At 41.8% G+C, this 27,330-nt stretch overlaps 1 protein-coding gene across 1 annotated transcript in view; it reads right to left on the bottom strand.

Moving 5' to 3' along the window:
- The window catches only part of srms (src-related kinase lacking C-terminal regulatory tyrosine and N-terminal myristylation sites), a 50,529-nt gene extending 23,860 nt beyond the window's left edge, over nt 1–26,669 (bottom strand). The window contains exon 1 of the mRNA XM_028811700.2: nt 25,934–26,669. Within this exon, the coding sequence (XP_028667533.2) occupies nt 25,934–26,283 (350 nt within the window). The 5' untranslated portion in view covers nt 26,284–26,669. The remainder of the gene's footprint in view (nt 1–25,933) is intronic.
- Nucleotides 26,670–27,330: the final 661 nt, after the last annotated feature.

Here is a 27,330-nt window from a genome sequence, read left to right as displayed (position 1 = left end):
TCTTGATCCTGTTCTGGTATGCTACAACTGCTTAATTATTGACTATAGCAAGCAAAAGCTGGAATTCTCTCACATTGAAGACAAATGAAAATAACCACCAAGTTTCTGATTTTCATTTTTGTTACTATAATAGCTGTATAAAAAAATAAAAAAGAGCCTTTTCAGTGTCAGCAATGCTTGTTTAAGCTATGTCAGCCAACATGCAGTTTTACATGTACTGCAATCTGCATCTTCATTGGCTGCTGGCTTGAGAAACTAATGCCTAAAACAATAAGGTGAAATGAAAAAAAAATTTAAGTCACTAATATTATATTTTTGATGTGACTGTAAGGGGGGATTCCACTTAGTCCCACATGTTTTTACTTGACCATCTGCTTCTGCTCACAGCACTCAACTTGTGCTCTGCATACTTTGTAGTGTTTTGTTTAATTTTTAAACTGCTAGAAAAAACAGGAATTCATTAATGACTGCATTTATCATGTCGGCACAAACACCAGTGATTCTGTTGTTTTTAGATGGACATTACAGTTACAAACACTCGGCGTAAACTGTGAACTGGGACCCATTCCGCTTTCTCTTTGTCTGTCACCTTGTTGATGTGCTTTTAATTGTCACTTTCATTAGGAGGCAGCATTTTTCATCAGCCTTTTTATGCAACTAGCACACCCATTGTTAAATCACAAATAAAATATTTTACAGGCAACCATATATACATTGGGCCTTGTACAGGGCCAGAGATAATATTAATAAAATCTTAATGCTTAGAGTCAAGCTTATCAGAAAACTGTTCATGGCAAAGAAAGCAGGAGTAAAACTTCCAACAAGCAGAGTGAGACAAAAGTATCAGGATATCAAGTTGCTTCATCGCATACGTATAGTAAGAGAGGCTCACTGTTTAAAGCAACAGTGAAAAATTAAGTCTAATCCACTGAGACTGGGGCCAAGTGGAGAAAATCTAAAACCTTTTAGAGGATGGATTTAAAATCTGAAAAGACTCAAGTGGTTTTGAATCTTTTAAAAAAACTGCACACTAAGCAAGGTGATTGAGGGACTGGGACTTCACTGGGAAAGAGGATCTGGCATTACATCTAATAATGAATTAAAAGACATTCACATATCTACCAATAATAACCTTGGCTAGGTGTAGATGAAAGGAACAATGATTGATATGTGGTTGGTGAATAAATGCAGCAGAGACCTATTTTCCTACCACCTATCTCCATTAGTACATAACAGAATCTCCTGGCATGGTCTGAACCTGTCTCAAGTGTTTAGACTGCAAGTTGTACTTGAGAAGAACAACCACTCTGCACTTCATAGAGCTACAGTAACCGACACAGAAGTGGCTATGAACACATTTTTAGCCAACAACCTGGATTCCTGAATAAACACAACATCAATTTTCTTGTGCCATAAGAGAAAAGCCAAGCAAAATGACACCTTTTATTGGCTAACTAAAAAGATTACAATATGCAAGCTTTCGAGTCAACTCAGGCCCCTTCTTCAGGCAAGATGTGCCATAAGTAACAGAGGACACTGTGCACTTACTTTTGACTCCAAGTCTTTCGGTAACTGAAACATTAACTTTAACAAAGTGAAGAACAAAAGCCAAAATATGAAGCTGAAGAAAATAAATAAGACAACAGCACCTCTGCACCAGAAACACACGTATCAAAAACAGCTTACACAGCTCTCCTTGTAAACACCGCTCTAACCAACACAATGACAATCCACATCCAAAAACCCACCTCCACATCTTCACTCCTACCATTCCTACATACAGACAACCCACTAAAACAATACAGAACACCCTACACTGGGCAGCAGCCTATCGGCTGAACTCTTCCAAACCAAAGAATTAAAACATACTGAACCCAGATAGCAAAATTTTTTAAATTAATAAAATCGCAGAATGCAATCAAAAACTCAAAACAAGTACCAGTCTCAAAGATGCATTGTAGAGAAAAACTGAAAAATAGGAAGGTGTTATAGGCATGTGATAATGCAGGTTATCAACGGTTTACAGAGCTCACTTTGAATTATCAAAGATCGCATGTCCCAAGGCATGTGAAATCTTGCAGAAATGGTCACAAACTCAGTTCAAAAGCTCTTCTCATCACTGACACCATTGGGTTCTTGCTTCATCTGTTGCCAAACTTAAGTCAGGGGAAAGACAATGATTTGATGACCTTTGTAAGGCAGATTTGGAGTCTTCTTTGCATTCCAATGAATAACCTTGGATAAAACATGATTATTCACATAGAGTAGATTCTATGGCACCTTTCCACTACAGGATGAAATAACACAAGGATGAAAAAAAAACTGGTCAACGCTTATTCAGAACTACAATGGAATTTTCATATTCTGGGTTTTCTTCAGTTAACAAGATAGAAAACGAAGAAATAATGTTTGCATCTTTTAGTTCCACAAGCTTAAAACTTAATGATGCTAATAAACATTCCAGTGAAGTATTCAACTTATTATGGTGGGTGGTAGATACAGCAGCTTCCAGGAACATGCTAAACTTCAATAAGAAATTCTTTGGCTCAGTTTTAATTTTTTTCATGTGTTTTGGAGAGTACGGAAAATCGTCCAGACTGAGTTTGGTAAGGATTTGTGCTCAGTGTAGGGCTGGTCAACCACAAACTGCTTCATGATTATTAAAGAAAGCATCTGCATTTGATCCGCCAGTATGCTCAGGCATGCCATCTGATATAAAAATAATTTCAATAGAGATACAGTACTTTTGCGCTAATGTGTATATTGCTGCAATGATAGGATAGCTAGAAAAAAAAATACATACTGCATTAGTGCCTGGCTCAGTCTGTTTAATTTTTAATATAAAAAAGTACACATCCTATAACAAATAAATACCACACATAACTAAATAAGGGCTGGAAACTATTATCCATTAAAGTAATGATCATTTTTTTTTTAAATGAGTTTCAAAAATTAAAAATTCTGATAGCGAAAGAATAAAAACTATCCACAAATCTTTTTGTTCTACTTATAATGCTCTTGTACCGCCTGTTAAGAGGGCAGTACAGTGATCCCTCGCTATATCGCGCTTCACCTTTCGTGGCTTCACTCTATCGCGGATTTTATATGTAAGCATATTTAAATATATATCGCGGATTTTTTGCTGGTTCGCGGATTTCTGAGGACAATGGGTCTTTTAATTTCTGGTACATGCTTCCTCAGTTGGTTTGCCCAGTTGATTTCATACAAGGGACGCTATTGGAAGATGGCTGAGAAGCTACCCAACTTACTTTTCTCTCTCTCTCTCTTGCGCTGACTTTCTCTGATCCTGACGTAGGGGGTGTGAGCAGGGGGGCTGTTCGCACACCTAGACGATACGGACGCTCGTCTAAATATGCTGAAAGATTATCTTCACGTTGCTATCTTCTGTGTAGCTGCTTCCTGAAGCGACATGCTGCACGGTGCTTCGCATACTTAAAAGCTCGAAGGGCACGTATTGATTTTTGACTGTTTGTTTTTCTCTCTCTCTCTCTCTCTCCCTGCTCCTGACGGAGGGGGTGTGAGCTGCCGCCTTCAACAGCTTTGTGCCGCGGTGCTTCGCATACTTAAAAGCCAAACAGCCCTATTGATTTGTTTGCTTTCCTCTGTCTTTCTGACAGTCTGTGCTCCTGACGCGCACTCCTTTGAAGAGGAAGATATGTTTGCATTCTTTTAATTGTGAGACAGAACTGTCATCTCTGTCTTGTCATGGAGCACAGTTTAAACTTTTGAAAAAGAGACAAATGTTTGTTTGCAGTGTTTGAACAACGTTCCTGTCTCTCTACAACCTCCTGTGTTTCTGCACAAATCTGTGACCCAAGCATGACAATATAAAAATAACCATATAAACATATGGTTTCTACTTCGCGGATTTTCTTATTTCGCGGGTGGCTCTGGAACGCAACCCCCGCGATGGAGGAGGGATTACTGTAGTGTGAACAGTGAGTGGCCAGGATGTGAAGGGTCTTTAATGATTTTCCTGGCTCTACAGAGACATTGGGCACTTCTTTCAGGGAAGGCATAGAGCAGCCAATAATTTTCTCTGCCTGGAATGTCCCTCTGCAGACCTTTCCTGTCTGCTGCTGTACAGTCAGCATACCATGTTGAAATATAGTCCTCATACAACAATTACAACAATAATAAACTCATCCCTTGACACTGGCTCTGTGCCGCTCACTTTTAAAATTGCTTCTGTAACCCCAACATTAAAAAAGTCTGGCCTTGATGCTGACAATCTTAACAATTTCCGGCCTATTTCCCACTTACCTTTCCTGTCAAAAGTTCTTGAGCGTGTTGTAGCTTCCCAACTCACCAATTACCTAACCTCTAATAATTTGATGGAACCCTTTCAGTCTGGTTTCAGGGCGCGGCACAGCTGTGAAACTGCTCTGCTACGGGTAACCAATGATTTGCTTATGGCAGCAGACTCTGGACAAACCAGCATATTAATTCTGTTAGACCTCAGTGCAGCATAGACATGACATCCTACTGTTCAGAATGGAGAACATGCTGGGTATCTCTGGCACTGCCCTCCAGTGGTTCAAGTCCTATCTGACTGATAGGCAAGAGTTTGTTAGTCTTGGCAACAGTAGATCCAGCTCAGCGCCAGTCACACAAGGAGTCCCTCAGGGCTCTGTCCTCGGTCCTCTGCTTTTCTGTATTTATATGCTTCCCCTTGGCCATATTATCTGTAGTTATGGATTGGGTTATCATTTTTATGCAGATGATACTCAGCTCTACTTCAATGTTAAAAGTGGAACTTCATCAGAGCTTTCTCAGCTCACAACCTGCCTTAGTGAAATTAAAACCTGGATGGAGCAGAACTCTTTAAAATTAAATTGCAATAAAACTGAACTCCTGCAAATTGGGACTAAAATGCAACTTAATAAAATGAGCTCCTTCCCAGTCCATCTTGGCAGTGATCTCATCAGACCTGCCTCTACTGTAAAAAATCTTGGTGTCATTTTTGACTCCCTCTCACTTATTCCGCCCACATAAATCACATTAAGAAACTTTCTTACTTTCACCTCCATAACATATCCCGTGTTCGCTCCTTCTTCTCCTTCTCTAATGCTGAGAAACTTGTCCATGCTTTTATCACATCCCGCATCGATTATTGTAATTCCCTACTGGCAGGTGCCCCTTCTAATCTTATATCACAGCTCCAGCTTATTCAAAACTCAGCTGCAAGAGTCCTTACTCGAGCCAGCAGCAGCGAGCACATCACACCCATCCTGCTCCGCCTTCACTGGCTCCCTGTGTCCTACAGAATCGAATATAAAATCCTACTAATAACCTACAAAGCTTTAAATAAGCTCGCGCCAAACTACATCAGTGACCTTCTCCATCACTATGTGCCTGCCCGCCCACTAAGGTCCTCTGATTCTGGTAATCTTGTTGTGCCCGTCACTAATCTACACTCCATGGGTGACAGGGCCTTCAGCTGTATAGCGCCCAGACTCTGGAATGACCTACCAAAATTAATCAGGTCAGCTGACTCCATGAATTCTTTTAAAAAACAACTCAAAACTCATCTGTTCAGGAAGGCTTTTAGCTCTACTTGACTTTATTACCTTTCTCTCAGTTTACTTCTCTGTCAAGATGCTCATGTAACCTGTATGTGTGTGCGAGACCATTAATTATGTTGTCTGTTTTTTTTTTCAGAATTTACTGTCTTAATCTTCTTTGTTTATTTATCTGGTTTGTACAATGCTATATACTGTATATTCTGCCGTTCTTTATTTATTCTGTAAGTGCCTTGAGCATGGGAAAGGCGCTATATAAATAAAATGTATTATTATTATTATTATACATAATCCTGTACCAATCTTACATACTTCTCTGCCACTTCCGACTTCTTCATAAAGTACCACAACTCCTCTCTAGGCACCCTGTCATATGCTTTCTCGAAGTCCACAAAGAAACAATGTAGGTCCTTCTGGCCTTCTCTATACTTCTCAATCAACACCCTCAGAGCAAACATTGCATCTGTAGTGCTCTTTCCCAGTATGAAACCATACTGCTGATCGCTAATCCTCACCTTCCTTCTTAATCTAGCTTCCACAACTCTTTCCCATAACTTTATGCTGTGGCTCATCAATTTTAGTCCTCTGTAGTTACTACAGTTCTGCACATTCCCCTTATTCTTAAAAATCAGCACCAGTACACTTCTTTTCCACTCCTCAGGCATCCTCACACTTTCCAAGATTGCATTAAACAATCTGGTCAAAAACTCCACTGCCATCTCTCTTAAACACCTCCATGGTTCCACAGGAATATCATTTGGACCGGCGGCCTTTCCATTCTTCATCCTCTTCGTTGCTGTCCTTACTTCCTCCTTGCTAATCCACTGCACTTCCTGATTCACTATCTCCCCATTATCCAACCTTCTCTCTCTCTCCCTCATTCTCTTCATTCATCAGCTTCTCAAAGTACTCTTTCCAACTGATCAACACACTCTCCTCACTTGCAAGTACATTTCTATCTTTATCTTTTATCACCCTAATCTTCTGCACATCTTTCCCAGCTCAGTCCCTCTGTCTAGCCAATCGGTACAGGTCCTTTCCTCCCTCCTCAGTGTCCAACCTCTCATACAACTCATCATATGCCTTTTCTTTAGCCTTCGCCACTCTCTCTTCACTTTATGCCTGATCTTCTTATACTTCTGTCTACTTTCTGCTTCTCCCTAACTCTCTCACTTATTCTTCAACAACCTCTTCCTCTGTATACTCTGCTGTACTTCCCTATTCCACAACCAGGTTTCCTTATCCTCCTTCATCTGTCCAGATGTCATACCAAGAACCCTTCTAGCTGTTACCCTTACTACTTCTGCTGTAGTTACCCAGCTGCCTGGTAACTCTTCACTGCCACCCAGTGCCTGCCTTACCTCCTCCCTGAACTCAACCTTACAGTTTTGCTTTTTCAGCTTCCACCATTTGATCCTTGGCTCTGTCTTCACCCTCCTCCTCTTCTTGATATCCAATGTCATACTACTGACCACCATCCTATGCTGCCTAACTATACTTTTCCCTGCCAGCACTTTGCAGTCTAAAGTCTCCTTCAGAAAGATTATATCCTATACAGGTGGGTCAAAGTGTGTGCATCTTCCTCCACTCTTGTACATCACCCTGTGTTCCTCCCTCTTCTTAAAATACATATTCACCATGGCCATGTCCATCTTTATCGTAAAATCCACTACTCTCTGACTTTCTGCATTTCTCTCCTTCACACCATACCTACACCTCCTCATTTCCAGTGTTCCCGCCACCAACATGTGCATTAAAATCTGCTCCAATCACCACTCTCTCCCTTTTGGGTACACTCTCCACCACTTCATCCAACTAATTTGAGAAATCTTCGCACACCAAACTTGTGGGGCATATGCACCAACAACATTCATCATCGCACCTTCAATTTCCAGCTTCATGATCATCACTCTGTCTGACACTCTTTTCACCTTCAAAACAGTCTTGACATACTGTTCCTTCAGGATAACCTCTACCCCATTTCTCCTCCCATCCACACCATAGTAGAACAATTTGAACCTGCCTTTGAGACACCTGATCTTACTCCCATTATATCTTGTCTCTTGTATGCACAATATATCAACCTTCCTTCTCTCCATCCCCTTACCAGTCATACTAACAACATTCAAAGTTCCTACCCTCATTTCCACTCTCTTTACCTTCCTCTTCTCCCCTTGCCTCTGGACACGCCTTCCCCCTCTTCAGCCAACAGTAGTCCAATTTCCACCATTACCTTGTTGGCTAACAGTACTGGTGGCGGCCATTGTTAACCCGAGTCTTGACTGGTATGGAAATCTGCATTGTTGTCCGCACATTGGTTTGGCAAAATTTTACACCGGATGCCCTTCCTGACATAACCCTCCCCATTTAACCGAGCTTGGGACTGGCACAAAGAAATGGGGTTTGTGCAACCCCCCTAAAAAACAACATGGTGCCTGATGTTGATCCAAATCAAAACCGTTTAATATAAATGTTTGACAAGTATAAAACAGCCTAGGCTTTCCTATTACTAAATAGCTGCAAAGTCCAATGGCAAAAGAGCAAGAGGAATACAGAAGTGAATTTGCCACTCAGCAGCGTTTATGTTGTGTTAGTTTATATTACCGGTACATATTTTTACATAAATAATTTATCTTTACTTTATAGGGAGCAAATGATGTCTTCTTAAGTTTCTACTAGTAAAATCTATGGTGGCAAAATATTTAAACAAGTGGCACGCAAAAAAATAAGAGGTGAGTTGTGCAAAATATGAGGGGTGTCTACACTAAAATGAGGCATGTGCAAAATCATAAGGATGGAAGCATTAACAGGTGGTGAGTGCAAAATCAAAGTTGAGTGTATGAAAAATGTAGATATGAATTTTAGAACTGAATTATATATAGTTGTCGGAGCATATGTGAACACTGGAGAATACCTTTTGCAAGCCTGATTTCAGCTCTGATGCTATAGTTCGAGTTTGACAAGAGAAAACCTAAAAATCACATTCGTCTGTTACCTTTCATACATGTACAGCGAGACAGACATACAATAACCAAGATAAATTAACATTAATGTTGTTATAGCTTTCTATTCATTAATTTATTATCTGTGGCTAGGCAGCAACCAGAATGCAATAAAACAGCCACAGACCAAATTCTATCACATAGCCTTACCCATGCTGACTAACCCCAAAAGCCAACCATCCTCCACACCTTTGCCACTTATCCAGTCTTACTTCGTTTACAGATTTAGTTGTTCTGTCACCTCACATATAACCTACATTTGAAAAGATAGTATTTGTGTGTTAAATACACTGGAATTGTCTGCTTTGAACTGCCCACTCTCTGACAAATGTTAAGACATGTTATGAAAATGTTATAATGCTACCACAACTAAAATTCAATTTATTTTCTGCTAGATTTTACAAGCACATAAATGCTCTTTGCATGCAAGATGACTGAAGAACTAAATCTGTCAACAAGTAAGACCAGTACGAACATTACCATTTTGCAAGCAGCACTATTAATACAGTATGTGTACGCTCACACAAATGTGTTTGAATTTGCTAAAACACCTGAGAGCCACACTATTCTCAAAGACATGTTTATTGACTTTAAATTAGCAGAAATAAATGAATACAGTTAAGTATTTGTTGTGGCATTAAGTCCAAGGCTTGTTTATGCCTTACTTTGGTTCCTCCCCAACCTAACAACAGTGGAATGTGTACAGACATGCATACTGACATTTACATTTATTTAATTATCTTGATTGTTCAACGGTGGAAGTGGAATTGTAACTGTTACATACACAAAGCCCCCAGTGGACTTGCATGCAATTGAAAATTGGATTGATTTTATAGTTTACTTTTATTAAACTAGAACATCAGCATCAGAGCTGAAATCAAATTTGAAAGTAGTATTCTTGTATACTGATGTATGCTCCAATAACTATGTATAATTAAATATAAAATTCTTGTCTACATTAGAATATTAGGGCAATGTAGATGAGAAAAGGCCATTCAGTGCAAACAAAGCTTGCCATTACTATTTACTTAACTCTTGTAAAATGACATCCAGCAGCTCTTGCATTATTCTTTTAGAGGTGTAATGTGCATTTTTACCAACATTGAGATGTTGTAAAAAGGAATAACCCATTTCTTTACAATGTTCCAACAGCTTTTCAAACAACATTGTATGTGGCAACTCATTTTTTGCCAACCAATACATGGATCTTAAAGCTCCCACAAAGGTATCTCTCTGTAAGTTATTTAACACAGATACAGATCTTTCAATTTGACCAATTCCAGTTTGCTCTAGTACACGCTTTTCTAAAAGGTCAGCAGAAGACTCAATGTGTGTTTTACTTTTTTAATGTTCCAGCAAGCTTTCTTTTTGAATTCTTGTACATGGCACGTTTACCCAAGGTACCTCCCTCCTTGAGGGATGTTTGTTTGAATATTTCATGCACAATGAGCACCACATACCATTTTCTTTGACCATTAGCCAATCAAAATCTTTAAACCATTGTTTGTTTATGCCGGATAAGCAGTGCTTAGATTTATCAATTGGCAGAGCGTGTGCTGAAGAAATTTCCCCTGATGGACCAGCCTATGTAATGTCTTTGTCTGAAATTGCTACATCAGGAGTTGACGCCGTACCTTCATTAGTTTGTGACGTCTCTTTTCTGAAACAACTGAGCAGTGTTGTTTTCTGAACACTTTTTTTGCTCATGTTGGTAAAACGTTTGGAAAAAATTAAAAGTACCTATTAAGACTTTTGAGTGGGAAAGTGAAAGCCTGTTGGATATTCAATGCACACTTGCACTACGGCAGGGCAAGATATGAACAAAAAAGGAATGGCAGATGGGTCACTTTAACAAAACCCTCAGCAATTCAGTGACAAAACTTTTGCTCAGGACACAGTGTGTGCTGCAAGGGTTTCTGCACACTTGCAATATGGACGCAGGTCCAAATATAAGCAAATATAAGATGGGGTCACTTTAACAAAACCCTCAGTATAAGCAAATATAAAAACGGTAGAGGGAGTCACTTTAACATGAACCACAGTGAGTGCTACAAGGATTTTTGCACACAGAACACACCTAATGCTTAAACAACTGTATATATATTGGTTTGCTATGTACTGAGCAAGAAGAGAGCAGCTGTACGCTTAGCAGCACTACACAGGCTGCACTGACACTGAGAACAGAGTTGTCACTTCCTGATGCCCTTTTTCTGATATCTGACAGGCTGGTTCCACTAGTTTTTTTTATTTTATCAGTCCTCCTCTCGCCCGCCCACCTCCACATCCTCTTTGCTTGTGAACTGCCGCTTCACTCCCGCCATTAGCATGTACAGCCCCCTTTCGCCTGCCCACCTCTCCATACTCCTTGCTACTGTATTAAGCTGCTCCGCCCCCACTATTACCATGAACACCCCCATCTCGAAAGCCCACCTCCCCATACTCTTTGCTTGTGAACTCCGCTTCGTTCCCACTATTAGCTTTAGCATCAAGTGACCGGCAACATCCTGTCCCGCGCCTCTCCCCTTGCCACTTACGATCCATCCATCCATCCATCATCTTCCACTTATCCGAGATCGGGTCACAGGGGCAGCAGCTTAAGCAGAGATGCCCAGACTTCCCTCTCCCCAGCCACTTCATCTAGCTCTTCTGGGAGAATCCAAAGTCATTCCCAGGCCAGCCAAGAGACATAGTCCCTCCAGCGTGTCCTGGGTCTTCCCTGGGGCCTCCTCCCGGTTAGACGTGCCAGGAACACCTCACCAGATCAGATGCCCGAGCCACCTCATCTGACTCCTCTCGATGCGGAGGAGCAGTGGCTCTACTCTGAGCCCCTCCCGGATGACTGAGCTTCTCACCCTATCTTTAAGGGAAAGCCCAGACACCCTGTGGAGGAAACTCATTTCAGCCGCTGCTATTCGCGATCTCGTTCTTTCGGTCACTACCCATAACTCATGACCATAGGTGAGGGAAGGTGCGTAGATTGACTGGTAAATTGAGAGCTTTGCCTTACGGCTCAGCTCCTTTTTCACTATGACAGACTGATGCAGAGCCCACATCACTGTGGACGCTGCACCGATCCGCCTGTCGATCTCACGCTCCATTCTTCCCTCACTCGTGAACAAGACCCCGAGATACTTGAACTCCTCCACTTGGGGCAGGATCTCGCTCCCAACCCTGAGAGGGCACTCCACCCTTTTCCGGCTGAGGACCATGGTCTCGGATTTGGAGGTGCTGATTCCCATCCCAGCCGCTTTACACTCCTCTGCGAACCAATCCAGAGAGAGCTGAAGATCATGGCCTGATGAAGCAAACAGGACAACATCATCTGCAAAATTCAGTGACCCAATCCTGAGCCCACCAAACCGGACCCCTTCAACGCCCTGGCTGTGCCTAGAAATTCTGTCAATAAAAGTTATGAACAGAATCAGTGACAAAGGGCAGCCCTGGCGGAGTCCAACTCTCACTGGAACCAGGTTCGACTTACTGCCGGCAATGCGGACCAAGCTCTGACACCGATGGTACAGGGACCGAACAGCCCTTAGGGGGTCCGATACCCCATACTCTCGGAATACCCCCCCACAGGATTCCCAGAGGGACAAGATCGAATGCCTTTTCCAAGTCCACAAAACACATGTAGACTGGTTGGGCAAACTCCCATGCACCCTCCAGGACCCTGCTAAGGGTGTAGAGCTGGTCCACTGTTCCACGACCAGGATGAAAACCACACTGTTCCTCCTGAATCCAAGGTTCGACTATCTGATGGACCCTCCTCTCTAGGACCCCCGAATAGACTTTTTCAGGGAGGCTGAGGAGTGTGATCCCTCTGTAGTTGGAACACACCCTCCGGTCCCCCTTATTAATGAGGGGGACCACCACCCCGGTCTGCCAATCCAGATACACTGTCCCTGATGTCCATGCGATGTTGCAGAGGCATGTCAACCAAGACAGTCCTACAACATCCAGAGCCTTGAGGAACTCCGGGCATATCTCATCCACCCCCGGGGCCCTGCCACCAAGGGGTTTTTTGACCACCTCGGTGACCTCAGTCCCAGAGATGGGGGAGCCCACCTTTGTGTCCCCAGGCTCTACTTCCTCATTGGAAGGCATGTTAATGGGATTGAGGAGGTCTTCAAAGTACTCCCCCAACCGACCCACAATGTCCTGAGTCAAGGTCAGCAGCGCACCATCCCCACCATATATAGAGTTGACACTGCACTGCTTCCCCCTCCTGAGACGCCGGATGGTAGACCAGAATCTCCTTGAAGCCGTCCGAAAGTCGTTCTCCATGGCCTCCCCAAACTCCTCCCACACCCGAGTTTTTGCCTTAGCAACCACCGAAGCCGCATTCTGCTTGGCCTGCAGGTGCCTCCAGAGTCCCACAGGGCAAAAGGGTCCTATAGGACTCCTTCTTCAGCTTGACGGCATCCCTCACCGCCGGTGTCCACCAACGGGTTCGGGGATTGCCGCCACGACAGGCACCGACCACCTTACGGCCACAGCTCCGGTCAGCCGCCTCAACAATAGAGGCATGGAACATGGCCCATTCGGACTCAATGTCCCCCACTTCCCTCGGAACGTGGTCGAAGTTCTGCCGGAGGTGGGAGTTGAAGCTACTTCTGACAGGGGACTCTGCCAGACGTTCCCAGCAGACCCTCACAATACGTTTGGGCCTACCAGACCTGACCGGCATCCTTCCCCACCATCGAAGCCTACTCACAACCAGGTGGTGATCAGTTGACAGCTCTGCCCCTCTCTTCACCCAAGTGTCCAAGACATGTGGCCGCAAGTCCGATGACACGACCACAAAGTCGATCATCGAACTGAGGCCTAGGGTGTCCTGGTGCCAAGTGCACATATGAACACCCGTATGCTTGAACATTGTGTTCATTATGGACAATCCGTGATGAGCACAGAAGTCCAACAACAAAACACCGCTCAGGTTCAGATTGGGGGGGGGGGCATTCCTTCCAATCACGCCCTTCCAGGTCTCACTGTCATTGCCCACGTGAGCATTGAAGTCTCCTCGCAGAATGAGGGAGTCCCCAGAAGGTATGCCCTCTAGCACTCCCTCCAGGGACTCCAAAAAGGGTGGATACTCCAGACTGCTGTTCGGCGCATACGCACAAACAACAGTTAGGACCCGTCCCCCCACCTGAAGGCAGAGGGAGGCTACCCTCTCGTCCACCGGGGTAAACCCCAATGTACAGGCTCCAAGTCGGGGGGCAATAAGTATGCCCACACCCGCTCGGTGCCTCTCACCGGGGGCAACTCCAGAGTGGTAGAGAGTCCAGCCCCTCTCAAGGAGAATGGTTCCAGAGTCCAAGCTGTTCGTCGAGGTGAACCCGACTATATCTAGACGGAAACCTCTCGACCTTGCGCACTAGCTCAGGCTCCTTTCCCTTCAGAGAGGTGACATTCCAAGTCCCAAGAGCCAGCTTCTGTAGCTGAGGATCGGACCGCCAAGGTCCCCGCCTTCGGCCACCACCCAACTCACACTGCACCCGACCTTCTTGGCCCATCAATTTCTAAAAGACCAGATAAATAATATTATATGCTCCACTTTGATCATATCCTTTTGTTGCTTTCTCATAGAATTCCAGCATGTTAGAAAAACATGACCACCCTTGTCTGAACCCATTGCTGACTGTTCAGAAAAACTCCTGTTCTTGCCATGTGTTGCTCAATCTTATCCTTAATAATTCCTTCCATTAATTTACCTGTGATGCACATTAAGCTTAATGGCCTATAGTTTCTTGGATCTGCCCAGTCACCCTTTTTAAATAATGGGATAATGAGACATTGGAGTTATTAATCTTATACAGCTGTATTTTCCTTTGCAGCTTCTTTTTTTAACTCTTGTGGAACATGACCCGGACACAGACAGGCAGACACGTTTAAATCACCCCACACACGTATATTTACAGGATCCATATTTACAAATGTGCACCACAGTCCTCAAGCCCCCAAAGTCCTGGCCAACAACAACAATGCCTTCTCTCTTTTCAGGCCGCCTCCTTGCTTCCTCCCAGATCTCGCCCTTTTCCCACCTGACTCAAGTCCTGAATGAAGGGAGGTGGCCCCTTTTATAATCACCCGGATGTGCTCCAGGTGCATCCCGACAATCTTCCACCGGCACTCCCCAGTGTGGCGGAAGTGCCGGCTACGCACCCGGAAGCACTATGGGTGTCCCCGATCCTCTTCCCCCCAGCACTTCCCGGTGTGGCGGAAGTGCTGAGGCCCAGGACTCCCAAGGCATTGGGGCGCCCCCTGGCGGTGACCACGGGCCCCTGCAGGGTTGAGCTTCCAAGCTCTGTACCCGTGGTCCCCATAACCGCCAGGGCGGTCGCCCCCAAGTGATCTGGGGAAGGCGTAAGCCCTCTTCCAGTCCTCCGGGGCGTCCCGGCCGGGTCGCCCCCCCAGCCACCTGTGACACTCTTTATTAACCCACTGTGGAGTTTTTTTAAATTTCCTTCAAATTCCAAATTTAGGCGTGTACCTGTCTTGCATTACATGTAAAACATTTTTAAACCTGTTCCACTGCTCCTTGACTGTCTCCATGCTTAAAAGCTTATCCATGTCAATCCTCTTTAAACTTGTCAAAATCTGAAAATAATTTGCCCTACCAAAGTTAAACAGTTTTAGTCTTTACATCTGCACTCTTCCAAAACACTGAGAAATGTATTGTATTATGGTCACTTGAACCTAGTGGTTCAATCACCTCCACACCTTCAATTCTACATTGATTATTACAAAATACTAAATCCAGACAGGCTTCACCCTGTGTATGAGCTTTAACATACTGTTTTAAAAAACAGTTACTGATTATGTCTAAAAACTCCTGGGGCCTCATGTATAAGCGGTGCGTATGCACAAAAATGTAATGTACGAACGTTTCCACGCTTAAATCGTGATGTATAAAACCTAAACTTGGCGTAAAGCCACGCACATTTCAATGGTAGCTCCAACCCTGGCGTACGCAAGTTCTCCGCTCTGTTTTACAGACTAGCGGCACCCAGCGTCAAAGCAGTGCTACTGTTCCTGTGTGGTTACCCTTTCTTTAGATCCACATCCCTGACGCGGCATTATCGTATACACTGAAACTAACTGCATATTGTTTATTAGTTTAATGCATCTGATTGTAATTAACCTGTAACAATATAATGTTCCAGGGAATAGCCAAAGTATTCCAAATACCATAGCTGCTTTAGCGTTGTTACTCTCACTGCACCCTCTATTTCTTCTTTCAACTTCTCCAGTTAGGGGTTGCCACAGCAGATCATCTTTTTCCATATTACTCTCACTGCACCACTTGGAGTATTTACAGTATATCACTATATGCGAGTGGGGAATCACAGATCTACAGCAGAGAATTATCGGTATACAGCATCAAGCACACGCTGCCTCGGCCATGCTGCCTATTTGAACTGCTGTCACTCGGCAAACACTTCAAAGCCTTTCCTGTACAGACCTCGCCGTTCAGAAACAGTTTTATCTAAAGAACTATAAACGCACTCAATCAGTCCATCAAGTGCTCCTTGTACAACTGTTTGTACTTATAAGTACAATTACCTCACTGTAAACTTGCGATGCAGTTATAATATTGCACAATCTGAGCCAAATTATAAAGGGCGTATTTACATATGATGACGATATCATTTTTAAGATGAAATGCAGCAAAATATGTTTATTACATTATACAGATAAAATGTTAACATCATTTAAATAATCTATATTGTTAATAATTAAACATGTGAGGACACGGTGTCGCAGCGCTAGCTAGTTCAGGGACTGTTCCTGCCTCGCGCTGTATTCTTGCTGGTACTGACACGACACTGGAAGGATAGATGGATAGAATAATTAAACACATACTATGAAGATATTTTAATGTTCCTTAAAAGTTTTGCTTCATCGGTGTTCTAAGCTTACAGATGGCTTAATGTCTATTACAGAGCTGATTGTGTGGCGACTGGGTATTTGGAGAAAGAAAAGTAAGGACAGGAATTGGGGGTTAGTACGTTTGAAAGAGACAGTACTGCTACAATAAAGTATTTCATCGAAGGTCGCACATGGTGCAGCAAGCATCTTGCGTGAGACATGAACAATCACTGCGCCACCGTGTTCCCATGTTTAATAACATGCTTTAACTCCTATCATCAAGAAAATGATATCACGTATACACCTCAATATTTTAATTATTCAGAGAGCTGTAATATTATGAATGTAATGGATTCTGTGTCCTGTTGGAGGCAGAGAAAGCCTGGAAGCACGTAGTGATACACACATAGAGAGCACATAGAAGATTAAATACAAAACAAAGCATTTAACGTGCTACTTTAGTTACAATGGGATTTGAGAAACTAGTAAATTAAACGATTTTAAGATGAAGTTTATGATGTTCCACTTTAATGACAAAATAAACTACGTGATTAAAGTGGAAATTTCGAGATTAAAGTTGACATTTCGTGCTTTTTTCCCCACTGTGTGCCTTTTTTTTTTCTGTACCCTAATAAGCTTTCATATGACAATCAGACCTGCGGTGTGTTGGCACCCTGCCCGGGATTGGTTTCTGCCTTGTGCCCTGTGTTGGCTGGGATTGGCTCCAGACCCCCGTGACCCTGTGTTCGGATTCAGCGGGTTGGAAAATGGATGGATGGATGACAATTAGACAGTGGGCTATGACTGGCCTTGTCACGGTGACTTTGATATGTGACAACTTCTTTTTTATTTCAGGCACTGTGCGACTTTGTGAACTTGAGGTTTTGAGTTTCTCTGACACGCTATGTCACTCGATCAACTTCCTTTTGTTGTTTATACCACTGTTTAAACCAACAAATAGTACGTTTTTCTTTGCCTCCACATAGTATTCGCTGAAATTCTTCTAATTTTCCACTGTGCGTATACCATTGTCTTTTCACAGAACGCTGAGCTTAAGGGCTATTTATATTGATTTGTATATTCAAAGAGGCGTAATTCTGGGAGGAGTTGGGGCTGGACAGCAGGCGCGTACACATGCGTTACTTTTCATGCTGACCGAGATTTATGTTGGCGTACGCACAAATTTATGCATCTGGATTTTTTTGTGCGTAAGCACATTTCCGCTTTTGTCCGTACGCCATGCTATAGTGTGAATTCTACGCACAGCATTATACATGAGGCCCCTGCTCTTTTGCTGTGCTATTTGCAAGGTCACCCCAGTTAATATTCGGGTAGTTAGAGTCCGTCAAGACTATAATATCCCCCTCCAAACTTGCCTTTTTAATATTACCAAAAAGATGTGCATCGAAGTCATTTTCTACATTGAGCGGTCTGTAACAAACTCCTAAAATAAGGCCCCTTTTCCCAATGGTTTCCAGACGAAGCCACATGTCCTCACTAAGATGTGTCAAATCGTTCAACTGAGGAGGACTTGCATTTAAATTCTACTTAACAAAAACAGAAATCCCATCTCCGTTTCTGTTGTGCTGATTTTTCCTAAAAATGTATAACCCTCTATATTATACTCATCCAAATCTTTGTTATTTAGACAGGATCCTGTTATTGCTATAATAATAAATTATGCTGCGATACATATGATTCCAACTTACCTCTTTAATTTTTGATACTTCTAGCATTAAGGCAAGATATTTTCAATGTGTTACTCATTTCAAATAAAAAAGAATTAACATTTCACATCTGTACACAACTACTGTCCAACGTACACTCAAGCCAGACTGACAGTTCTTCCCACCAATTAGCATTCTTCTTTTGTTTTGAATTAATACCTAACTTTTCTCTACATTGAACTCAGACTTTGCATGTGCCACCTGTTTTACACACCACCTCTTAATGCTGCCATCTCTTTGATTTTGCACACATCACCTATTAATATAAGTATCCCTCATATTTTACATACACCACCAACACCTCTTATTTTGTGTGCAGCACTTGTCTTAATTTTCTGCAGCTTGCCACCATAACAATCCGTATAGTTCTGTGGGGGGCTTTTAATAAGGGTGATTTGCTTCATAACAAGACCTTATACTGTATATTAAATCAGTCTATCATTATCACTCAGAAATGAATCTAATTAAAACTTAAATAGTTTTCATGGATTTTATGTCCCAGGGAAAAGACTGGACACTCCAATAATTTAATTGGAAATTAAATCTTCACAACTAAACCAATCAACATGTTTTCAGTTTTTGTGCACTTGTTGACCTCCCCGCACCATTTAATGTATAAAGTGTACAGGGGAACAGTCAGAGCATTCAACTCAGCTACCAAAATTGAAATGCTCTCCATTAACTTTTAGGACAACTAAAAATTCATCTCAAATATTAAGTATTAATTGTTTTTTACTTCGGGCGGCATGGTGGCGCAGTGGGTAGTGCTGCTGCCTCGCAGTTGGGAGACCTGGGGACCTGGGTTCGCTTCCCGGGTCCTCCCTGCGTGGAGTTTGCATGTTCTCCCCGTGTCTGCGTGGGTTTCCTCCGGGCGCTCCGGTTTCCTCCCACAGTCCAAAGACATGCAGGTTAGGTGGATTAGCAATTCTAAATTGAGCCTAGTGTGTGCTTGGTGTGTGGGTGTGTTTGTGTGTGTCCTGTGGTGGGCTGGCACCCTGCCCAGGATTGGTTCCTGCCTTGTGCCCTGTGTTGGCTGGGATTGGCTCCAGCAGACCCTTGTGACTCTGTGTTCGGATTCAGCGGGTTGGAAAATGGATGGATGGATGTTTTTACTTCTTTACCTAATAGCATTCTAATTTGAATTGTTCTCTCAAAACCCACAATAAGAACAATAGTTGAGTGTGATGAAATGGATGCTTGGGTAAATAGATTTGTATTAAATTGACTGCTAACAGTGGGTTATTATTATTATAGCCCAGTACTATATGTGTACCTTGCACAAGTAAAACTCAGAGATTAGCAAAAGAAAAGAACTGACGTTCATGACAGGATTGCGTTAATAATTTACCTGAATTAATAACAAAAGGTTTTCATATCAGATTTCTTGGTGAGAACAACTGTTGTGCAATTCAGTGCTTCAGTGCTTCCACCCAATATACTCAATGTACTTGTTAGGTTTATTTCTATCTATCTGTCTATCTGTTTATTTATTTACTAATTAACTGTATTAAAAACTCAAAACACAAAACTCTGGGCTGGCTGTATTATCTGCCTTGTGAGTCTGAATCCTTGTTTTTTTATGTTTCTGCTGTTATATGCATCTGAATTTCCCCCAGTGGAATTAATAAAGTTTATCTTATCTAATCTAATGTTCTTGTGCAATCCTAGCATACATTACAGATGGTTTTAAAAATAGCTTTTCAATAAAAATACTATGTGACAATATAATTTTGTACATATATAAATCCTTGACACATATTTTTAGAAAGTCACTACACACTGGGAAATTCCAAAGGACTGAAAAATGGCAAATATGATCCCATTACATAAAAATGGTGATTGAATAGATCCAAAGAACAATAGGCCAATAAGCTTAACATGTATCACAGGTAAATTAATGGAAGGAATTATTAAGGGAAAGATAGAGCAACACATGGCAAGAACAGGGGTTTTACTGGACAGTCAATGTGTTTTACCAACATGCTGGAATTCTATGAGGAAGCAATAAAAGGATATGATCAAAGAGCAGCTTATGATATTATTTATCACATCAGTTGTAGTACTATACATATTTATTCACTTATGCTATTTATTAAGAAAAGAAAATCTGCTTTGCTGCTTTGTAGGTCCGCAGTGAACATGGTGCATCAATAGTAGACAGAGCTGAAGTAACAGAGTTCTTAGCAGCAGGAAGGTTTTTGGAGTATGAGACAGGGACTGCAGAATTGTAGTACAGATAATGGTCTAACTCCTAATCTGATAGCACCTAAATGACTGCAGTGGCATTTTCGGCTTAAAAGTCTAAAGGGGCCAAAACAGAATTCTCCTTAATGTTAATGTTACAGGAGTCTGCACATATAAATTTGCCTAATTAATAATCTCTGTTCCTTTTTTGCTAATGCAAGATATTCAAGTCCGTGCACCATTTGCATCACAAAAAAATAAATTAATAATCAATCAAACTATGGAATGCCAGTGCCTGGTCTGTCTCAATTTACATCACATCATCATGATACACTCTAACATCATCATCATCTGACAAAATACAGCAATATAATTGAAATTGAAACAGCAGCACCTCAAAATTTGAATCGGTAAAAAAAGGACAAGCCATACAAACTCTGAAAGTACACACAGACTATGCACAACTCAAACACCAAACTCTGGGTTGTCCCGTACCAGCAATGACCACTGTGCAGCCAGGCGTTCATTGGGCAGCACTGTGCCAGCAACCACTGAAGAAACAATTTCTACTGTACACACCTACTCATTCTGCACTAACACGTCATTGAAACAAGGGCATCAAACTGCTGTGTTTACTATTTATATTACTGTGTACTGAATGAATCTGGAAGTTTCACTAAATTATTGCATGGATAATTCTTTTATTTCTGTAACTGATTATTTCTGTACTAACTGCAAAAAAACAACCCGAAGACTTCCTAACAGTTGTACTATATTCGTGAACTTGGAGACACATCAGCTAACACTTAAGTATTACCCAGGGCTGAGGACATGGACCCACCTGTGCTTGCTGCCACACTGGTTTTTGTAAGAAGAAACTGGCGATACCACACATTGTGGCTCTTCATGTGTGTCATTAGCACAACGTTGTTATTGCGTGGCGGTGTTTGCTGCACACATGTCTTTTGTAGTGACTTGAATGCAAAGTGCCAAAGAAATTTTAAATTGCGTGCATGGGCCATCTGTTGGCTGTGGTTGAGCCTAAGCACAGCGGACTGCTCCATACACACACATAGGTCTTTCATTTATAAATGTCTAATTCTAAAATATTTAAATTATGCATCTTTTTTAAGCCATGTGAGTAGTATGCACTAGGACAATACTGCATTAAGACAATAAAATTCTGTTCTCTCATGTCCAAGGGAGAATATTGTGTTAACAACACAGGTTAAGAAAATGGATGACTGGAGGGATGGACAAGTAATTAATCAAAAACACAAACTAGTGGAAGAATGTTTTTTAAGACAGTGGTAAGACCAGCAATGATCTATGAAGCTGAGACATGAGCAGTTAAGGAAGCACAGGTTCGAGAAGCTGGATGTGGCAGAAATGAGAATGTTGAGATGGATATATAGAGTTACAAAAAAGGACAGAATAAGAAATGTGACAATCAGAGGTATGACAAAACTAGGAGAGATATCTAAGAAAGTACAGGAAAGAAGGTATGTGGTATGGTGGTATGGAGACATGATGAGGAGAGGCGATGAATATGTGGGAAAAGGAGTACAGTACTAGTAATGGAACTATAGAGGAAGAGAATGTGAGAGAGGCCAAAGTAGAGGTGCGCGGCTAAAGGAAAAGAAGAACTGAAGGAAAAGGACTTGGCTGGTGAGGAGGTGCAGGCCCGAGCTGTATGGAGAAGGTTGATCAAGCATATTGAGCCCATATAGAAGTAGGGAAAGATGAAGAGGAAGAAGAAGAAGAAGAGATGGAAGATCTGGCCATGGATGAAAGTGGGTGAAATTAAAAGCGAGAAACAGTGATGTAGCCTCTTGGGTCTAAGTTTGGGATCACAAATCAATCGATGTTCTAAAACAGAAAATCAAAAAGAGTAAAACATCACCACAGAAACCAATTGTACTACAACATGTCTACAGTAAGTCCTTTACTTAGCTGTCCAAATTTTAAACATTACTATACTGACAACCTTCAGGATTAATATGAGTAGTTTATTAATAAAACAACAGTACACTATAGTCACACACAGGACACAGGGGTTGTTGTGATGTGAGATTTTACATATAACTTGATAAATATTTTGTATGTCTTTATTTGTAATTTAGCCAAAGTAATGTAATTTAGTGTTTACCCCCCCCCCCCCTTGTATGACTGAGTTTCTTTGAATTTTATGACAACGTTGGGGTGGGGGTGTGCTTTAAACCAGTTTGGAAAGTGTTTCTCTGCTAAAGTCTTTCAACCCCCCGCAAGAAAGCCATAAACACATATGGTCTTGGGGGTGGCAGGTTTTAAGATGTTGTATTCCCCCACTGGTCTGAGGTATGGCTGTTTGGAATTGGCTTGTGTCAGACACTTTTAAGTGCCATGATGTCCTATTGGCTCTAAGGGTTGGACAGAACATCTATAATTGTACGTGTTTAATCTCACAATCTCTCTCTCTTACTAACCAACATCTGAAAGAAGCATCTCTCTTGCTAACCTGTGATGATGAAGACAACACAATGAAGAGCGGAGTTTAGCAGCCATTTTGAACAGACGTGGCTGAAAGCTGAGCACCAATGACGCCTTAATTAGAGACATTTAAGCAACTACAAGTCTGTGTGCCGCCTGAAACTACACATCACCATTTAATCAGGTTGTATGGTTGCCAATATTCAAATATACTTTGCATTTTGTTATCATTTATGAATATTATCAATAATACATTATCTTATGTGTAACTTAACTTCTGCTTGTCTTTTTACTACATCTAATTGCCTGAGGTTATAGATATAGAAGGGAAGGTGGGGATAAGTTATATACTATAATACCTTATAAACAGTGGTAAGTCTGTGAGATTACGCATTCTGACAAAGGCTACATATTAATAATACAATAGGGGAAAGTAGAGCAATATATATTACTCTACCATGACAAAACAGGGGTGTAGTACTGCCAGAATGTTATTTCACAGCCTAGACATTGGAGGGGTGTAAACTAAAACTAATACTACATGAACTGTATAAATGCTTCATTTTAGGAATTATTAAATATGATATTGTAAATGTACATATAAATGTAGCTTTGGCCTTCATTCTACCCATTGGACTGAGTATGTGTCTATTGAAATCCATTTTTGTCACAATGATAGCTACATGAGATATGTCCTAAAAGTGTTTTTTGAAAAAAGCACTATAGACTCAGGCAATAAGTTTCTGCCAAAGTCAGCCTTTTGCACAACAGCAAGCACAGCTCAGCAGAGTGTGAAAGATAAGTTTTACTAAATGGGTCTGATCACATTGATCCTGTAAGCCTGTGAACAGAAGAGGGCACCCCAATATGCAGATTAATTGGCTTTTACCCACAAGCACAAACATTTTTATTCAGCAGATCGCTACACAGACTCTACCTGTCTAATGGCAGACAGCAGCTAATTATTTATTCATCATTTTACAAGGCACATTTCACAAGACGCTTTACAAAGTGCACAAGCACTTCAAAGCTGGATGATAAAGTGCGGTGCAATATAATTCAGATGCATTATAAATCACAATCAAGGGTCGGCTGAGGGCAAACTCATATACATAGTATGCCTACACCAGGCCAATTTAAAGCTTCCATTTAGGGCATTACAAACATCTTTGGGATGTGGGAGGAAAAAAAACAAGAGAATCGAGAGAAAAATACACACAGTCTACTAAAGAATGTGCAAACTCCAGACAAACAGCTCCCTAGAACACTGAGACAGACAGCCCTGCTAAGCAAAATGATAAGCAGCACAGTAAAACCAGCGAAAGTAAGTGAGCTACATACAGGAAGACTTCGACGGGTACAAATATAGCGGGTTTAGAACACAAAAGAAGAGCAGGAGGGGTTTGAGCTGGGATTTAAATTCCCATTCCAAAATGAGTCTTGCAGAAGCATCAAGGCCCAATCAGTAGGAGCCACAAAGCCAAATGAGGGCCTACTGATTACTAAGATGTCATGTTTTAGTAGAGGACACAAGAAACTGAGTCTCATTTGTATGAATACCGAGTGAACCAGACTCCCATGGCAGCTTCAGTTTCAGTAGATGAGATGTCCAGCCCTGAAAATATTCCACTTACATTTGACAGTCAAAAAAAGTTGGTGGAGCTAGACATATCCAAAACAAATCCTAAATTCACAAAGTGTGTTGATGCTCTTGACAACTGTTCTCTTGGAGTGAATAAAAATTGCATTACACCTCTCATTTTTACTTTCTCATATACAAAGTAAAGGGAAAGTACTGGAATCCTCCAAAAAATTCCATTTCGAGATTTTGATGAATCAGATGTTTTACGCCTCCCTGGTCCGGAAAATTCCGAAAATACCATTTTTGGAATTATGTTTGTGTGTCTGTCTGTGTGTGTGTGTATGTAAACACGATAACTTGAGAACGCTTTCTCTTAGGTCAACCAAATTTTGCATACAAATATTTGGTACAAAATGTAGATTTCTATCAATTTTTGGGCTATTTCCGCTAACCGGAAGTGGTACTTTACCTTTTATTCATGCAGCTGCAGAGTCTGAATTATTCAACTTTACTTTTATAATAATTGTTGAATATATTATTCATTTGATTTGATTTGTTGTTGATGGTTCTTTAATGTACATAATATAAAAATACACTCATTGTCTTGTGGTTTACTCCTCAAATATCCATCCCCATATCGGAGTATACAAGAAAGTCTACGGGAGACCAATCCTGATTTTTTTTATTTTTAAACTCTAAAATGAATCCATCCATGTCATGAAGACCTTAATTCAATTTAGGATCGCAGCCTGTCTGGAACATGTTTGGCACAAGGCAGAAACCAGCCCTGAACTGGGCACCAGTCCATTACTGGCCACAATCACACATGCTCTAATGCCAAAGCCAGTTTAGAGTTGGCAATAAAACTAACATGAGCTTTTGTTTTGTGATATGAAAGAAAATCCCAAGAACCTGGAAAGAAACTCGCTCACATACAGATAAAGGAACACATTGTTCAACTCAGAATTGCTAACTACTTCAACGTTGTTGACCCTGCAAATTAAATGCAACCATTTTCATGCCTACTTAACCCAGTTAGGGGGGGCGAAGCCTATCGTAGCTACATTACTCACACAGCAGGAATTAACTCTGGAGGGTCGAAAATTAAAAAACACTGTGCTTGAACCTGTGACTCGTTAATTATGTATGTTAAATTTAAATTATCCGTGAGTTTTCTAAAGCTGCATTATTGTATTCCGCATCATTGACAATCTATGTCTATTTCAATCAAGAAAGTAACCAAATCTGGGTCTGGATGCCAGCCAAGTGCAAATCAATTCAGAGTTGTCAACCACGATAAAAAATCAATAACAATAAATTAAAGTCTGTAGTGTTTACAAAATAGAAACTAATGTACACAATTAAGAAATGAATGAAGCTCAGGGTGCACTCAGGTGACGGGTGCAACTCGGCGGCCAACTCTGAGTCAGCTGCCACCTCATAAGCAGGTAATGTGTGCTTCGTCTCCAGTGCGAGTTTCGTTTCTGCTCAACGGTGTTACGTGAAACTGACATACCTGGGAGCATCAAATGACAGCGGCGACTGTGAACTTACGGGTTTTTGGCGAACTCGTCGATAATCAAAGTCACGTAGTTGGCGGGTACCAGTCCCGACTCTGTGGATCCGTACAACTTCTTAGCCCGTACAAAGTCCCCCAACGTGTCGATCACTTCGAGCGTTTCTCCTTGTTTTATGCTCATTTCGTCCTCCGTTCTCGCTTGGAAGTCGTAGAGCGCTGTGTACATCGGGTTAGGCTGTGCAGGTGGACTGTGAAGGATCGAGATTTCCACCCGGCGACCGTCAGGAACGCCAATGTTTTGGTTGTACAGGTTAACTGGAGGGGGCCAAAACCAGTCCCATAACTTTACCAGGCAGGGCAGGTAGCGCCTCAAAAATGCTTCCATTTCTCGGCGGCGTCCTATATGCAGAGAGCCGGTTGTGACGACGCCGTGAAGGATTTCAACACTTAAAAGAGGCGGAGGTCGGCGCAGAGAATTCCTTTCGCTCCACAACTTCCTTCACCATTTGTTACCAAACCGGTGCGACCAGTTAAGAAGTCTGAAAGACTATGCGAGTGGCAGGAAATGCGAAAGCAGCCGGGTGAGATCTTCAAGGAGACAGCAGCGACTTTTACTAAAGCCAAAGTTACGTGATTACGCGTGTCTGTACACATGCAGTACATAGTAGTCTGTCTGACGTCGGCTTTCCACGAAGTTGTCTGTAACAAGGGAGCATGTGAAAAGTCGATTCACAGATTCCTTTACTGAACCTCCTGTCTTTGTTTCAGCTCAGGGTACACTCCATGTATACACCCGCTCCAAGTCATACAGATTGTTCAGATCCAATCTGCACGTTTGCGATGTAGCCAATAAAACAGATATGGAATGAAAAATATGCAAACGTCATACTGAGAAAGAGCAGTAGGATTTAAACCAAGAGGTATGCAAAACAACACCTCTGGGGACTATGTCACCGTGCCACTTATCAAACTAAAAATATATATAATGATATCATACAGGAAATGTACATTATGGCAGGAATGGTAGACAGGCACTGTAATATATGTGTGGCTCTAAAGGATGGTATTCTGGACATACTGTATATGCAAATATCCATGAAAAGAAATACAACAAGGGATGTGGCCAGATCGTCTGACAATCTATCTGAACGCAGCAAAATTCCCAGTGTTTAATGAACAGGTCAAGTGTACAGTATACAAGGGTTGACACTTTCCATATCCACCGACCAGCCACAACATTAAAACCACTGAGAGTTGAATAACAGGAATTATCTGGTTATAATACCGTCTGTCAAGGGGTGACATATATTCATTTCTTGAAGGTGATGTGTTGGAAGCAGAAAAAATGGACAAGGATAAGGATCCTAGCAACTTTGCCAAGGGCCAAATTGTGATGGCTAGATGACTATGTCAGAGCATCTCCAAAACGACA

This window comes from Erpetoichthys calabaricus, chromosome 10, assembly GCF_900747795.2.
Source record: "Erpetoichthys calabaricus chromosome 10, fErpCal1.3, whole genome shotgun sequence".
NCBI classification, from domain to species: domain Eukaryota; kingdom Metazoa; phylum Chordata; class Cladistia; order Polypteriformes; family Polypteridae; genus Erpetoichthys; species Erpetoichthys calabaricus.
This window is presented reverse-complemented; position numbering and strand designations above follow the sequence as displayed.